This window comes from Ylistrum balloti, unplaced genomic scaffold (assembly GCF_031769215.1).
Source record: "Ylistrum balloti isolate Yb309-2 unplaced genomic scaffold, AGI_CSIRO_Ybal_v1 Utg370612, whole genome shotgun sequence".
Classification (NCBI taxonomy): Eukaryota; Metazoa; Mollusca; class Bivalvia; order Pectinida; family Pectinidae; genus Ylistrum; species Ylistrum balloti.
The window spans coordinates 1,115,272-1,133,758 of record NW_026782376.1 but is presented as its reverse complement, the minus strand read 5'-3'; the positions used below and the strand labels follow the sequence as shown (position 1 = coordinate 1,133,758).

General features: G+C 34.4%; 1 protein-coding gene across 1 annotated transcript; it reads right to left on the bottom strand.

Moving 5' to 3' along the window:
* Positions 1-261: 261 nt before the first annotated feature.
* Positions 262-11,175, bottom strand: LOC132556991 (E3 ubiquitin-protein ligase TRIM23-like). Its single transcript, XM_060221456.1, has 10 exons — positions 11,098-11,175; positions 9,106-9,402; positions 8,431-8,709; positions 7,737-7,919; positions 7,157-7,372; positions 6,549-6,683; positions 5,081-5,210; positions 4,680-4,790; positions 1,759-1,883; positions 262-1,137 (listed from the first exon to the last, which is right to left on the bottom strand). Exons 1-10 carry the CDS (start codon positions 11,173-11,175, stop codon positions 958-960), a joined length of 1,734 nt encoding a protein of 577 aa, XP_060077439.1. The 3' UTR covers positions 262-957.
* Positions 11,176-18,487: the final 7,312 nt, after the last annotated feature.

Here is an 18,487-nt window from a genome sequence, read left to right as displayed (position 1 = left end):
GATCAATACTAATATATTAATTATCAATGAAATTATTTAAATACATATTTAAACTGATTTTTGCGTGATGTTTTAACATCTCACATTGGTTTCAAGGCAGATACTAAATTTTGTTTGAATCAATGTGATTATCAATTCATTGATGATATATATAGATATTTCATAAATTTTCACAGAATTCAGATCTTTCAAATGACTTTCCACCAATTCCTTTTAGATCACTTCAATAAATGCAATGACAAAAACATATATAAGCGATTATTCAAAATTGTATTTATGAAAAATTCAGTGAAAAATGTAAGCACTTGTATTTATGGAAAGTACAAAGAAAAAGAGTTTCTTGAAGCAGAAAATAAATACACAAAGCAACCTTTTTAAATACACTTCTGCAAAGTTATAAAAAAATTACCTATGCCCCAAGATTAGAAAACTTAACTTCAGAAAGAATTCTTGATTTTTATTTTAAACGCTATATTTCAGTGAAAAGCCCTGCTGAGACAAGTGGATCATTCTATTATTGAATTTATTAAAATTGGGATATAAAAGACCAAATTCTTGAGAACCATCTAGAGGAAATAAAAATACTCTTCCTGATCAGAAGTTTTGTGGGGCTAGATACATATAAACCATTTTGTTGGCTGTTTCATTACCCACTTAAAACTAACGCACCCTTTTCATACACTAAACCAGTACACAATGTGATGACTAATGCAAAATACTGTGTACCGAGAAATTTTTGACCCCATTTAATATTTGCTCTTTTTGTCCTTTTGTATAATCCTCAGCGAGTGATAAAGCATGAGGTGAATTCATGTATAATGGTACTAAAGTGAAAAAGACCTTGGGCGAAAATATCCCGGTATAGAGTACCACTCTCAGTTGTTAGTTCCTTCACTTAACACAAACTCACAGCCAGTTGTGAAAGCCATTTTATAGTCTATGGCTTATAGGGAAGCATCAAACTAGTTCTGGAGCACCAGCAGCCACCATTTGCCGTGATAACCACTCAAGGCCATCATGGAGTCCGTTTCCAGTCTTGGCATCACACGCCTGGATGTGCCAACTACGGTTACAGCAGAGCTTGAAGAGACTAAATGTCTCTGTGATCTCCTCAATGGAGACGCTGGGTTGTATATCCTGTACCATATAAAAAAAGATCAATATAGCTACAGTAATATTATCAACATCAACAAAAGCTATGTACTTCAAATATCAATCACTTTTAGTGGGTTAGACAAACATGTTAAGGATATCTGAATAAGTGAAGAAATAGTAAATATTTGTAAATATGTTAAACTTAATAGTATACTTGAGTCCAGAGAAGAAACAAATGTGAAAAGAAACAGTGGACACATTAGTATTTTTCTTTAACAACAGCTTTCCTGATAGATTCAGTAAGAATAATCAAGACCAATGATGTCAACAATTGAAATAACAAATGCAGACTGCCGTTGTATTGGCTGTAATGAGTAGAGTGTACAAAAAAAACCCAAATAGCTGACTCTGCAATATGTAATCAATTATTTAGCTACAAATTAACTGAGTAGTATAATACATTAATATCAATTCGGAACAGAAATTGGTCGACAAAAATACAATCTTGATGATGATAGAGAGATGTAAAATGTAATCCTGATTGTGATAGGTTGATGCAAATGTAACACTGACTCTGATTTAGTGGATGTAAATTTAACTGAATAAACCTGAATGGTGTATACAAATATAACCCTTATGCTGATTGGTGGGTGCATGACCTACCTGTCTATTAGCTAGGATTAATAGTGAAGCCTCCCTTAGTTCTTTTTCCTGCACCAGCTTGGCTAATTCATTATAGGACTCGGATAATCTCCCTTTGTTACTTCCGTCCACCACAAATATCACAGCTGGGGAGACCATACAAATCACACATTATCAAAGTATATATCACAAAATAACAGCAGGAGAGACCATAAAAATTACATGATATAAAAGGTTATATCACAGAATCACAGATGTATGCATATAATTGATGTTTGATACCTTTTTACTCCTAGTAATATATAATGAGTTTCAATGTTGTTTAAAAGTTTCTGACATGCAAATTTATGGACAGACGAATATTTCTATTTTTTCTATTCTAGAGGCATGATAAAGTGCATATAATTACCGCTATATTGTACAATATAAACCTTTCTCTCATTTCCACCTGTGTCAGATAGGCCTGTCCAGGGTAATAAACATGGTCATGATAGACGTTTATTACACAGGCGCCTGTGTAATAAAGCCTCGCGCGCGGAGTAATTCATAGTTTTTTCCCTCGCACTCATCGACTATGTCCTCGTCAACCGCTTCATCCACAAACACGCATAGTCGATTGGAGTCGTTGTTTGCAGGGTCGTATTTACAAAATTGTTCTATAAATATCAACATCACCAACCCTGGGACTCAGCCTTTCCACCGTCGTCCACGTGTGATTGAAAGTGACAGTGACTAACTTTCCTCCTGTCGGTATGGCGCGAAATGTGTGACGTAAGTGACGTCATCTCACAAGCAAACCAAGAATTCCATTCATAAATGTGTAAGATTTGTAAGATTACTATTGACAGTAAAGTAGTATTAATAACTTGAACAACATGTTCAAAGATGTTAAATGTGTTTATGGTATATTATGCATTGAACAATAGTAAATATCAAAAAGAAAAATGTTGTTTTATTGCGTGTTTTAAGGCACTATATTTGAACGCGTATGCGTCCATATTATGTTTACGACCGCAAACATAGTTTGCAAAATTTGGGGATGGAGAATCTATTTCAGTAATTTTTTATGTATATAACCCAAGGGGAAAAAATAGAATTCTGAAAAATGGCGGCATCCAGTGCTGGCTACCGCGAGGTGAGTGCAAATATTTGATAATATGAGATTAAAAATGAGAGAAAAAAACTCTTTTCTATATGGGTTTGTAGGATAGGGATATTCCACCCTCGGGATCACAAAATGTGGTAAAAACCCTCGGCAAGCCTCGGGTTTTACCATATTTTGTGACCCCTCGGGTGGAATATCCCTATCCAACATACCCATATAGAAAAGAGTCTTATAGTCTTAATTTTAGATAGGACAGGCCAATATGTTCCCAAAAAATGTAGGCAGAATACTGGGGCATCTAGATTAGTGGTGACAGGAAGTTCTACTGGCAGTGATTTATCATGGGTATCCAGATTTACAAGAATTTACAGCTTTAGTGGTTAACACCTTGGGTATCCAGATATATGAGGGTCTACAGCTGTAGAGGTTTTATCTTGGATATCCTGATATATGAGGGTCTACACCTGTAGAGGTTTTACTTGGGGCATCCAGGTATATGAGGGTCTATAGCTGTAGAGATTTTACTTTGGGTATCCTGATATATGAGGGTCTACAGCTGTAGAGGTTTTACCTTGGGTATCCTGATATATGAGGGTCTACAGCTGTAGGAGTTTTATTTTGGGTACCCAGGTATATGAGGGTCTACAACTGTAGGAGTTTTACCTTGGGTATCCAGATATATGAGGGTCTACAGCTGTAAAGGTTTTATCTTGGGTATCCAGATTTGTGAGGGTCTACAGCTGTAGAGGTTTTATCTTGGGTATCCAGATTTGTGAGGGTCTATAGCTGTAGAGGTTTTACCTTGGGTATCCAGATATATGAGGGTCTACAGCTGTAGGGGTTTTACCTTGGGTATCCAGATATATGAGGGTCTACAGCTGTAGAGGTTTTACTTTGGGTATCCAGATATATGAGGGTCTACAGCTTTAGGGGTTTTTATTTAGGTATGATGATTTACGAGGGTCTACAGCTGTAGAGGTTTTACCTTGGATATCCTGATATATGAGGGTCTACAGCTGTAGAGGTTTTACCTTGGGTATCCAGATTTGTGAGGGTCTATAGCTGTAGAGGTGTTACCTTGGGTATCCAGGTATATGAGGGTTTACAGCTGTAGAGGTTTTATTTTGGGTATCCTGATATATGAGGGTCTACAACTGTAGAGGTTATATTTTGGGTATCCAGATATATGAGGGTCTACAGCTGTAAAGGTTTTATCTTGGGTATCCAGATTTGTGAGGGTCTACAGCTGTAGAGGTTTTACCTTTGGTATCCAGATATATGAGGGTCTACAGCTGTAGAGGTTTTACCTTAGATCCAGATATTTGAGGGTCTACAGCTGTAGAGGTTTTACTTTGGGTATCCAGATATATGAGGGTCTACAGCTGTAGAGGTTTTACCTTAGATCCAGATATTTGAGGGTCTACAGCTGTAGAGGTTTTACTTTGGGTATCCTGATATATGAGGGTCTATAGCTGTAGAGGTTTTATTTTGGGCATTCAGATATATGAGGTTCTACAGCTTTAGGGGTTTTTACTGTAGGTATGAAGATTTACGAGGGTCTACAGCTGTAGGGGAGTTTTACCTTGGGTATCCTGATATATGAGGGTCTACAGCTGTAGAGGTTTTACCTTGGGTATCCAGATATATGAGGGTCTAGAACTGTAGGGGTTTACTTGGGTATCCAGATATATAAAGGTCTTGGGTATCTAGATGAGCTAGAGACTACAGCTGTAGGGATTTTCACCTAGGTATCTAGATTGATGAAGGTCTACTGTTACAGATGTTTTTTATGTATGTATCAAGATTAATAAGAGCCTATTGTTGTTGTGCTTTTTACCTTGGGTATTGAAATAGTAGTGTCTCCACAGTGGTCTGATCTTGTGTTGTCCACCAACATCCCAGATAGTAAACTTGACATTCTTGTATTCAACAGTTTCCACATTAAAACCTGCATCAGTGAAATATGTTCAAATTATTGACATAATTGGCATAGAATTAATCAATATGGCTATGCACCAGCAGATTAATATTTTCACAGTTGTTATGCTATTTTGTGGTTGGAAACGATATTGTCAACTATCACATTAGTATTTCAGAGACTTTTAAGGAAGATATAATTTTAAAAAATAAAAAAAGGGACAAAATGCTTCATATGGCTTCTTCTTGACATGTTGTCTTCCTAATGAATATATTGATATGGTTTGAGACAATCACTATCTTCAAACACAATGCTCTTACCAATAGTCGGAATGGTTTGTATAAACTCATTCTGCTTCAGTTTAAATAATATACTAGTCTTTCCGGCTCCATCTAAGCCTAGAATGACGACCCGCATTTCAATCTTAGGACCAATATGGACTCGATTATCCTGTTGGTGAAACAACACATTACCTTATTTTTTGTTCTTCGGAAAATATAGCTGTTGTATTCATAAATTCTTATACAGTAGTGCATCATCACTTCAAACCACACCACTATTTTTCTGTATTTGTAAAGTTCATTATGTATAAATCTGCCTGCCAGGATTATTCCAGAAGTACAAACTAACCTTATAAAGGCCACTCAATCAGAAAAAAGTGGTCTTTATAGACAGGTGGTCTTTTTACAGACAACTAAGTTGAATATTGTATAGCATTTAGAACCTACAAAAGGCTTTTATTAACAGGTGGCTTTTACATAAATGTGATCTTTAAGGCAGATTTGACTAAACTGCCTGTATAATCCAATGGGCTTAAGATATTGTGTTGAGCAATCCTTTCTGTTGTAGTGTACAGACTACTTTTTCCTCATCCTGAAGGAAGTAACTGTTTATGAAACATTTAAATTGTAAAAGATAACCTCTGTAAAAAGACCATTTTTCTCCCAATTAGCTGAACTATAAATCACAAGCAATGCTCTATAAAGAGATCACTTCAGATAACTGACCACTTTGATAAATATCTGGAGATTACCTCTCTAAATTATTATACTTCTATTGTCAAATCAGTCAAGTGAACACCTCTGTAAAGTGACATCTTTCATTCAGAGACCACTTCTGGTAACAGAACACTGCTGAGTTTTTCTAGGGTTGTATATTTATAATGTTTGCAGGGTTTACTGCAAGGTTTACAACCCTGTGACCAGCCAGGGTCATTTTAAGACAGAATCTGTTGGAAGCAGCTGGTGGCTACCTCAAAATACAAAAAAGGAAGGCCTGTCATGTGCCATGCAAAGTGTCTTACCCAAGGAAGCATCAAAGACAGCACAGACTGGCCTGTTTCTCTACTTCCTGAGAAACACAAACCAGTAGGGTAGGAAATGTTGAATCACACATTTTGAACTTCATGTGAGAATGTGTTGGCAAACTTTCTTCCAATGAGGTATTATGACCCCTTTGATGGTACAGTTACATTTCATGTTATTAGAATGGATGGGTCGAAAATAATTTATGTATAATTGGTCTAAATGAAATACGCTTGTTAGTCATAGGTGATGGAAAAGCATCTTCACACACATTCTGACCTGGCATATATCTAGAATAACCCAATATACATGTAAAGTTGTCAGAGTTATACCTAGAGATTCTACAGTAATTTCTTTGCATTATCAGTGGTATAAAGTGAGTCAACAAAATTCAACACTAATCCCCTCTGAAGACAGAGAACTCAAACTTTTCAACAATTCCTCAATAGGATTCTGTTAATCAAAAAAGGATGCTTTCTCTCACCTTGGTAAATGTGATTGGAATGGTTGGGTCAAGGGGCAGCTGGTCTGGTACTTCTGAGAACTGCTGTTGTTGTTTTTGTATCGTGTCGAGTAATGTCTTCACCTCTGATTTGGCAAGTAATACTCGAGTGTCATCCTATCACCAAATATCTCAAATTATCAAAAACATTTTTTAATAAGCCCATGGCCACATTACACCCAGATATAAAAGTTCCTACATAGATTGTTAAAGGTTTCCTTTTTTGGGGTAAAGGTATCTGGGGATCACAAAGACAACATCAACAATACATTAAAAAACTAGTGTGTCCAGATTCCTAGACTTCAATGGTTCTAATTTAATAAACTTCCACTGCAGTTGGGCATGGTTGTATAGTTATTGTCATACTATTTTGCTGTGAATTGACATAACAATGGAAAAATCGGCAAAGTAAGAAATTGACCTGTTTTTTCTCCTTACACAACAACATACCGAAATACAGTTAAATTTCCATCCGTCATAGAGTTACAGAGTAGGAAAAAATTAATGAAGAATTAAAGCCATGGGCAAAACTATGTGAGTATAGCAAAATATAATACTGTCAGGGAAATAACATTCTATTGATAACTGACCTGCTGTAATGTGGCTTCACACTGATGACACACAGCTGATATCTGTGACAAAAGAACAGCCATATCCTCCTGTTGCTGCCGCAGCATACAGAGTTTTTCCCGAATGTGAGTGTCAACTGTTGTCAGTGCTGCCACCTCCTGGCGGTTTAGATTATCACGGAGTTCACTAAAGTATTGCTTTATTTTGGTCCGTGATAGATCAGCAGTACCTGGTGCCTAGGTAAAAAATCAATATTTCAATTATGCTAAAACAAATAAAAGGCCACAAACAATTACTGTTTGATGGTTCTTTTATCCTGAATATGGTCAAAGACATTTTAAGATTGGGTTTCCTTGTAATAGTTGGTAGCTACCTATCTGAACATAATGTGAAACAACCATCATATGGCATCCTGAGCAGATGGGGTGAATTGTCTTGCCGATGGACACAACCAAGTCAGCACATGACAGCCTGTGATCGGAAAATCTTAATTGACTGAATGCAACTCATTCATTTTAGTTTCCTGTATTTAAGAACTTAATTTCTATATTTCAGATTCCCAAAAACGCTTTTGTTCATGATTTGCTTGGTCAATCATACCCTATTTGACACACTAGATCCATCCCCTGATACCATGTGTTGTAAATCTCCCTCAACATGTTGTATACATGTCTGCAGTTTCCTGACAGTATCTGCAACCTCTTCCCCAAACAGTCGAGTCTGTTGAACTGCATTTGATATAGAGGAGCGAACTTTCTCAGCTTCTGTTTCCAGCAGTGCGTGCTGAATTAAAATTTACATAGAGTAATGATAAATATTTTTACGGTGAAATAAATGAAACAAAATTACTATTGTGTTGTAAGGAAATGCAAACTTATTCAAAGCTTGTTGAGACTGACCCCTACTTACATTATACATAATTTTAGATTTTCAGTTACTGAATTTCATAAAATTTAACATGTTGTCTTTGGTCTTTTGTATTTGATAAAGAATCTGCATAACATCCAAGAAAATCTCAAATAAATTTCAAGATGTTGACAAACGTGTGTTTTCAGTAAAGACTGACATCAAAATTAGACTAATGATTTTATGTCAAATTAAGAGAAAACAGAAAATAACCAGGGTTAATTTTGATGGACTACGCAAAGATCCTACAGCACTCTTCCAGGATTATTGCAAAACCAAAATACTTAACATTTGATAAAATTTGATAAAAAGACTTATCAAACATGTTTGAAATTTTTTTTTACAAATCCGATAACAACCTCAGGTAACAGCAGTTTTCTGTACTTACCCGATGTTTGACATGGCGTCCGTAGTCCTTACATATATAACACATTAGTGGACTATTTCGACATTCATCCTCCAAACAGGCAAACTCCACTAAATGCATGGGATGGTACACACATTTTGGATTTTCTTTAGGCTTCTCAGAGATGGGGACACGTTTGTGGCGGGCAAGAGTTCGTGTGGAATGTGTGCGCAGTGAGCATTCTACACACAGATGTGTACTGCACACGGTACAGTAAAGGACTGCTATATGAGTTTCATCCTCGTCACATGATATATCATGCTGTCAAAACACACAAGATAGAGAAAATGTAAAAAAAATAAAGCTATATAATTTTTTGTTACAGAATTCTAAAATATTGTTACAGCCCTAAGTAAATTGAAACTTCTTCAGGTCTGTATCAGATAATTTTAGATGTCTTTGTGGGTTCATTTAGGAGAACAATAACATTTAATAAAGTATGTAATCAAAAGATCAATCACTTTTCTATTGATTACTTCATCCATATGAAATATATACTCCTCTAGATATCACCTCATTTTCAAACTGTACAAATTGTTACAGCAAAATTTCTTGAAATGAATTTTATTAAACTGAAATTAACCTGGACCAATCTAGTATTCTTGTGATTGAATAATCCCTACAATGGTCAGACTTAATATATACTTGTATAATCACCTGTTTTTCTCTTGCTAAACATTCTTCTGTAAACAAATTTCTACTAAGAGGAATTTGTTTGGATTGTTGCAGTTTTTCCAACAGTTCTAGTAGTGCAAAGTTTTTCTTCAGTCCCCACACTCCAGAGTCACCGATCTCTGTTGGTTGCCGGTCAAATGGGCACAGGATGTTGTATCCATGGACAGGTAGCCGCGTTAGACATTGATGGCACACAGTGTGGCCACAAACAAGCAGACGTGGCACTTTGTCCCCTTGGAAACGGAACACCTCATCACACACTCTACATTCTAAAATAGTCTGGAAATGATATTATTATTATTATCATTATGACATTCTTAAGGGCCTGTCAACACGTAAAAGGTCATCAGGGCCATCAACCAGTTAAACACACGGGGATACAAAAAGGAAATAACATGAAACAAACTAAAGGGGTCTGGAAATGAATAATACTAATAATGCTAGTAAAATATTTGATTCCGAATAATTTTTCTTTGACAAATATTTTTTATGTACGACACCTAGCGGATAGACAAGTTGATCCTCTGATATACATCTAACGAATCTTGAGGTTGCATAATGGTATATTGTAATAACTTTGAAGTTGGGTGTTGCTTCTTTGTAATATTCAAAGAAAAGTATCAGTCTGTGATTGGTCAGTTTTTTTTTCTCTCTTGAAACCCACTCTAGACCAAACATTCTTGAAATCCACTTTAGACCAAACAAACTACTTTGCATGATGTTTCTTTACTTCTGCTAGGAAATGTTCCAGGTGTGCAGACAGTAAAAGGGATTGAAGATGAGCTGTATCTAAAGACTAAGCAACACAAATGTGAACTAATTAGGGTGGTGCAATGCAACTAATTAGGGGCGGTGCAATGTATTGCATCTGAAATATCCAATAACCAATATTATCCTTCTTCCTTTATATCATCATTATGTCCATCAAACAACTGTTGTTTATACAACCGTATTAACAAATTTTTTTAATAAGATAAAGTATTGCCAACTCATCCAATTTCCCAGGGTCAATCAATATTTACACTTTCATGACACCTGTTTGACTCATCTGATTATCAAATAACCTGCATTTTTCATGCATGATGACTAGCTTTGGAACATCTCTTGTTTTTACTACTGTTAAATCCTATTCACTTGGATATCTGTAGTCTCACTCAATCAGACACTTGTTGTCTGTACATTGACAAATGAAGTGATCAAGCACCTAATTGATTACACATCTTGTAAGGAAGGGGGACCGAGAGACTTTTTTTGCATGAAAGATAAGTAGTTTTCAGTTTAATCTTTTGTCTGTGATTTAATTCTTAATTCAATTTTAGGAGACACCAACATTTCCTATCGCCAGTTATCGCTGCCTGTGGTTGTTGAATTTGTCAACTATTTTGGAAATCAGAATGTTGATGTTATGCCAGATTTTGCTTGATGAAAATAATTGCCCTCCACAAAATAATATGTCCAAATTTCAATGAATATGACAGTGATTTTATGAATTTTCAAATATAACTTTGTTACTAAAACAGTTATTGTTAAACGTAGTTTTAAAGTAATTTCATCAAATTTATGCTAAAATACAGATGTTTTCCATCATTGCCGAATACAGCAAATATATATCTGGCAGGGGTATTCCGACAATGGCAGCGCCAGTTGCAGGATAGATATAATTAAAAAGATATATGTAAATAATAGTAATATCAGTTAGACAGGGTTAAATGCAAGGGTGTTATATCCTTACTAATTACATAGGCCCATGCACGGGTTATTGTTTGCATTCAACTATTGTAACTGACTTTCAGACGAAAATATAAGAGTCTGAGAATTAATTGAATTGGTCGTGCCAAAATCATTATGTCAGTCAGCTGTATTTAGTGATGCAGTTTCGTAAAGTCTGTGAGAAACAGGAACCACTATATATCATTTGAAACAAATTCCATGGATGACACTTGTTTTACTACACGGCAAGTGATATATACGAACATTGTCTGTATCTTCGCTGCATTGAAGGGATGGTGATGAGCTGGAGAAATTGACAGACTGCAAACCACCGGAAGCCATCACATCAACATTTACATCTTCAGCAGTAAATGCTTGACAATTATTGTAGAAATAACAACACATTTTGTAATTGAGTGTACATTAATTTCAATAATAAGATATAGACATGCAATCGTCATTTCAACTTTATCTCTCCTTTCACACAAAGTGTTTTGAACCGGAAATAGAATTTCTGCGGACTGAACTTATGCGACATCATGGAAGGCTCAAGAGAGAAAGAGCATATGCTAGCGTTAAAAGGTAGGCGATTTCTCTACTATTTTCTCTTAAATTGACTTCATTTTTCAGGTTGTTCTTAATTCGATTAATACCATGGTGTTCGTGATCAGTAACGCTGGATATTTGTCACATTTTTTCTCTTTACAGTCTTTTTGTGTTGACGGGGGAGTTTTCGTCTGCTAAATTTCTGCTGTCAAAATGTGATTTTATGAGTTTTTTTCTTGTTACTGTTGGATTAGCCTTACCAGCTTGTAAATTAATCAACTAATTATAAGTCAGGCAGTGACTAATAAGAGCGAAGCTTACATGACATAATGACACTGTTGGTTGAAAGTTTCAAGAAAGTAAAGTACCAATAGATGTTGGTCAACTGGTTGTTTCTTCAAGAAATGAAGAAATTTTGGTGTGCTACAGTGAGGGATCGATCACATAAATATCATCACATTGACGTTTTTTTGTGTCTGTGTTGATGACGTCAAGATATTGGTTGATGTTTTATGCAGAGCACTTAGAGGAGTAAAGAAATTTTAATTCATGCTAATTTCATTTGTGTAAAATCATCTTTATGTTTATGTGAAAGAATAGAGAAATACACATTTCTGAAGTGCCTTGACCAGGAATCAAATCCATTCTCTGGCTGAGCCGAAGAAGCATACTTTGTCAGCCGAGTGACAGAGACCGTATCTACCACCATATACAAGCCACACCAATCCGCTCCTATTACACTATTTCCTTGTTTTTCTTGAGATTTCCAAAATCTCAACCGGACATTCCAAATACCACAACTTAGGGGATTCATTAGTCGCCAATGTGAAAGAACAGGGAAAATACACATTCCTGTCGAGTGCTCAGACCAGGAATCGAACCTTTGTCTCTGACATGATAATCGACCGGCTATATCAACTGAGCCAAAGAAGCATGCTCCTTCAGCTGAGTGTAGAGATTTTATTTAACACTATATACAAGCCACATCAACCTGTCCATATTATATTTAGTTAGAATTAAAAGGAAGTAAAAAAAAATGCAAGAAAGCAAAAATGCTGACATAGCTTTTGTCATTATCACTAAATTTAGCTATAGGTAAAGTGCAAAGCACCTATGATCCATGCCTTTCACTCTCCGATGCTCCATGCATTTCACTTCCAAAAGAATTTTTCACAGGCTGATCAAGACTACATCCATATCATAAATTTATTAATGTATAGTGGTGTAATGATTGCTCTCAATAGCAATAGGTAGATAGCATATTTTCAAGTCAATTACTATCACAATAGTTTGTTCAACTATTAATTTTTAATGATATTTTGTTTTTTACTAAATAAAAAAGCTGCTTTAGAGTGAGATTTTTCAGACAACTGCAAGCTAGCCTTCGTTTATTTATGAAAGTGTCTTTGGGACCTTAATTGGAGGTAGTGCAAAATACAAGAACAGTACAATCACCTACTTCGAATGGAAATAGAATTTGTTACATCAATGTGAGTTTATACCTTTTATAAATGTTATACCATTGTTTCCAATTAAATCTACAAACTATAATAAGTGAGGTGACGACTTGTTTAACTACAGGTCCATGTTTTAGACCCATCCCTGAAATGACCCATTTCGATAAACAATATGTCAGAAGGTAGTGGCATGTTAAAAATAGTTCCAAGTGACAAGGCAGTATTTTGGTTATGTGAAAATTAATGACAAAGTGTCTCAAATTAAAACTCCAGTTTGTGAAAATACAGACACTTAAATTTGGTAAATAGCTATATATATGAACCTACATTTTTGGACCTAAGGCTAAAGATATAACAATTTTTTTCAACAACGATGTGTGAAGTGTGTCAAACTTACTGATGAAACCAAGAAAATTATATCATTGTTGAATTAATTAATTACCTTTTAAAGCAATTTTAAAATGAAGTGAAAATTAAACAAAATTTATTGTAAAACTAAGACTCATATGATATTGTACAGTCTGGAGTCTAGCTGTTTATGAGTTTCACAACCAATAATACAGAATAGCATGTTTATATATGAAATTAATAACATGGAAATAATATAAAGTGTAACGAATATCACTGTACAAATTGAAATTCAAATCCAACCAATATTTCCAACTTTACATTATTTTGGGCTGAAGGCTTGCACTGCAGTCAGCATTCTGTCTCAAGTCTGCATTATATATAAAACTATGAACAGTACGTTTCACAACATACACAGAAATGGAAATCATAGTCGGAACCTTTTTGATTATACTGACATGTCCATGGTCAGTGCCATTAGCCCACTAGGTTCTTGTCTGGACAAGTCATTCATACTTCTCTGCTTTTTTGGTTGTTGTTGTTCAGATCCTGGAAATGATGTATTTTGGTCTGTAGTGACATTTCCATTTTATGTTGTAAACAGCAGTCAAAATATTATACCTATAAACAAACACTAAATAGTGCTGATCAAGTGTGTTTATCATAGCTAAAATAATTTAGAAGTGATGTATGATTAATTAAATCCATGAGAATGTTTTTTTTGTTTCAATTATCAAATCATCCTGTATATGATTGCAAATGACAGTTCCAGATGATCTGTTTCAGTCATAAGCATGTAACAGCCGGTACTGTAGAAAAAACTTTGTACCTTCTCGTACTGGTGTACTGGTATACTTCCTGATCTTTTTTTCATCCTGTCCACTTTTTTCCTCCACGTATAAGCTGCACCGGTATATAAGTTGCATGTCTGACTCATGAGGAAAAAAGATGCGACTTATAATCCAGAAAATACTGTTGTTATTTTATGTTGATGATTTAATATAGATTGCTGCTATAAAAGGCTATGGAATTAAGTTTGAAAAAAAATTGGTTAAGAACTAAATATTGGAAAAGAATTTAAAACAAATTTTAGGAAGCCATTATTTTGTGAATAAATCATAGTCTCATTCCCAGGTGAGAAATATAAGCAAGATTTCAACATGAATATATAAATTTTTTAAGAATTTAGAAATATAAAAAATTGAAATAGCTTTTCTTTATTGTGTATATGAAGCATATCTGTATTTGATAAAATAAATCAGTAGTGGTTTTGATATTGTTTTGGTATTGTAGTAGCTAATGTTGTAATAGAACTGGTTACTTAATCAATTTTTAACTAAGTTAATTTCAAGAATAAAATAATGAAGTGCAAATTTATCCTTTGATTTGTTGTATTAGTAACAACAACAGTATTCATAACTTTATTTTGATACCTTTGCTGTTTTTAAGAGTTATCTTTCCTTGCTTGAAGAAGTTTTGTCTAACAGTGTCAGATTGTTCAACAACCTGATAGGAAGAGAAAATTTCAGAAATTACCAGCTTAAGTTTTAGAAGATCTATTCCATTACATAACCAGAAAAAAAGCTATCAGTGTCACATCAAGCTGTTGTGGTGAGTGAAGATAATTTATGACAAATTTCTTTATATGTTGATAAAGGTAGTTCGAAATAGACAGATTTCTTCTTAATTATGTTTAGGTAGTGAAAATGTTGAAATTAGTTTTATTATGACAAAAAATATTCAGTCTTAACACATATGACAGTTGTTGGATTCAAAAATATATTTCATTGCTTCTTGAAATAAGATTTTTTTCTAGCATATCTATTAATTTTCAGTACATGTAGGAACAATTGCTTTTTCATTGCCTTCAGTATTACATTTTTTAGCCCACCATCATCAACCACTATTTGAAGATGGTTGGCTATTCGTCTTATGTCAAAATCTGTTTTTCTTGGTCAATCTGTTTTTCATGGTCTGTCCTTAAACAATTCTTCTTATTGCTATTTCTTGAGAAGTGCTGGATTAAAGATTGCTATTCCTTAAGGCGTTTTCAAATTTCATATACTGCAAAAGAAGAACAGAGGAAAGAATAGAAAAGAAGGGTAAAGATCCAACTTTCAAAAAGCAAATAAAGACCAAACAATGGTGGGTGCCAAGATCCCTCTGGAATCTCTTGTTGAGTCTTGTTGAGACTGTCAGGGTTTTATAACACGATAGTTTATTTGCTTCTATGTAACAAATTTTACAACACATTTCCAGCTTCAAAGGATTAAAATAACAGCCATTCAATGAGTTGAAAGTGATGAATTAGTAGATGTAACGATCAAAGATATTTTGATACATTGATGTAAAAGAATTACTACTTATATACAAAATTGAAAAAAAATGAATAATAGGGTCATGAAATTTTAATGAATAATTGTTGTTTTAAGAAATGTAGATACACTACCAGTATTGATAAACAATAAAGAAATAAAGAGAATCAATTTTTAATTGAATTGAGCTATAGGGGCCTTGTCTCTTCCTGTCAGTGTATATAGAGTTATTCTAATAGTTACAAAGTTTATAAGCCAATGGGGAGTCTTTTAGCTAGATCATTTAATCATTAAATTATATTTGTGGAATTTAATTAACAAGATTAAAATGAATTGTCATAGAATCAAGAAGATTTAAGAGGTAATTGAGTGAGCTAATTTCCAGACAAATTATTTTGATGAGTATTCATCTACCACAAACCAGATATAATCAGTAAATTATTCTATTTTCAGCAACATTAAAAAACAAAAAATAAAGATGATTTATGGGAGAAAACATGAAACTGTATCAAACATTAACAGTGTATGTGTTTGGTAGGAGGTTGATGATAAATTCACTCTTTTGTTAAAGGTTGTATTTATAGATTATTTAGCTCTCTCTGTTTATTCAAACACTTGAAATCTAAATTACCATGCACGGAAAGGCTGCCTGTGAAGTAGTGATATGACACCCATTGGACACACACATTTATCATTAAGGATTGTTAGCAAAAGCAATTAAATGAACCAGTTCTACTCTATGTTGTCACAGTCAGAGGGATGATAAGTCAAAAAAATTGTCTTTGAATAACGCACTTGCACACAAGGTAACAAAAATAATCATTCAATCCCATAGATTATATGAATTGTAAAATAACTTGTTGGTCAAATGACATGGAGACATCTAGAGCAAGAATAAAATGAGAAGTACTTTGCTTATAAGACTTTGTTTTGATCTCTTAATATATACACATTTTTAGCCCACCATCTATTCAAATAGATGGTGGGTTATTCAAATCGCCCATGGATCTTTCTCAAATTTCATATGCAGTTTCCCCTTGGTCCCTAGTTGTGCATTGTACCTTTTTTGGACTGATTCGAATTCAAGATGGCCGACAGGTGGCCATCTTGGATTTTGGAAGTAAAAGTTTGTTACCGCTATTTCTGAGAAAGTACTGGATGGATCTTCCTCAAATTTCATATGCAGTTTCCCCTTGGTCCCTAGTTGTGCATTGTACCTTTTCTGGACTGATTCGAATTCAAGATGGCCGACAGGCAGCCATCTTGGATTTTGGAAGTAAAAGTTTGTTACTGCTATTTTTTGGAAAGTACTGGATGGATCTTTCTCAAATTTCATATGCAGTACAGGTGGCCATCTTGTATTTTGGATGTAAAAGTTTGTTACTGCTATTTCTTGGAATGTTCTGGATGGATCTTTCTCAAATTTCATATGCAGTTTCCCCTTGGTCCCTAGTTGTGTATTGTTCTTTTTTTGAACTGATTCGAATTCAAGATGGCCGACAGGCAGCCATCTTGGATTTTGGAAGTGAAAGTTTGTTACTGCTATTTCTTGGAAAGTACTAGATGGGTCTTTCTCAAATTTCATATGCAGTTTCCCCTTGGTCCCTAATTGTAAGTTTGTCATCTTGTATTTTGAATGTAAAAGTTTGTTACTGCTATTTCTTGGAAAGTACTGGATGGATCTTTCTCAAATTTCATATGGAGGTTCCCTTTGGTTCCAAGTTGTGCATTATACCTTTTTGGATGGATCCGAAATCAAGATGGCTGACAGGCAGCCAGCTTGGATTTTGAGAGTAAAATCTTGTTACTGCTATATCTGAGGAAGTACTGGATGGATCCTTCTGATATTTCATAGATATTGGTTTCCCTTTGTCCCTAGTTGTGCATTGTACCTTTTTTGGACTGATTTGAAATCAATGTGGCCCACAGGCAGCCATCTTGGATGTCGACAGTAATACAGCACAAGCATATTGGCCATTATCCACCTGTAACTGACTGCTATCTAATAATACTTTGGGATCTTTTTCAAATGATATTTGATAATAGGTGCTTAATAAAAATATCTTGTGCCATCATTGAGTACATTCAATGAAGACCAGTTCATGAACATTTACAACACCTGTAACAAACAAAAAAAAATAAACAAATCTTCAAGAACTGAAAACAGATCCTCAAATGTTGGGCGCCAAGATCCCTCTGGGATCTCTTGTTATATAAAAAAATTACATTTTTGAGCATAACATTATTTATTCCCACTGGATATAACTATATAAGAATTATCAGTATAGGATGACAGTTTTGATGGTATGCATGTGTTGATACTTGGTTACTATATTCAGTGTCACAATTTCTGTTTCATGACAGTTGAAAGCTACTTTCCCTTTAACCTTGATGTTCAATATTGCTTATATTAAGTGACCGTCAAGGCTGCTTAGCCTCTTGTTTTTGTTTAGTTTTTATCACACAAACATGGCAGTGTGGATACAATTGTTATATCAATTAACAATGAATGCAGACTTTTTTGAAATATTAATGTTATGGGAGATGAAGAGTTAAGATTTAGAGTTTGGTGTCAGTAACTCTCAGCTGACAATTTCAAACGCAGTTCATGGTTGTATAATTATTGGGAGTTGTGTACTTATTCAAATAAATACTAGAATTTTGTATTGATTCAAATAAATGTATTTATATCATATTTTCAGGGTTATAAGCAGCAACTATTTTCCTTAGTTGTCGGGTGTGCAGTTCATATACCAGTGCACCTTATATATGGACAAAAAAAAATGGTAGAATGAAAAAAAATGAAAAGAAGCATACAACCACTACGAGATGGTACCAAGTTGTTTATGAGTGCCAATCCAATAAGTATTTGTGACTGAAACAGATTGTCTAGAACAGTTATTTACAATCGTATACAGGAAGATTTTAATATTGAAATAAAACTAACATTCTTGTGAATTTAATTAATCATACTTTTTAATATGAATC

Excerpts from the sequence above, each read along its gene's own strand:
- LOC132556991 (XM_060221456.1), bottom strand. The coding sequence starts at position 11,175 with ATGGCTTCCGGTGGTTTGCAGTCTGTCAATTTCTCCAGCTCATCACCA. Across the intron at positions 7,373-7,736 it reads GATCTAGTGTGTCAAATAGG|GCACCAGGTACTGCTGATCT; the intron begins GTATGATTGACC and ends TTTTTTACCTAG. Across the intron at positions 4,791-5,080 it reads ACAAACCATTCCGACTATTG|GTTTTAATGTGGAAACTGTT; the intron begins GTAAGAGCATTG and ends TCACTGATGCAG.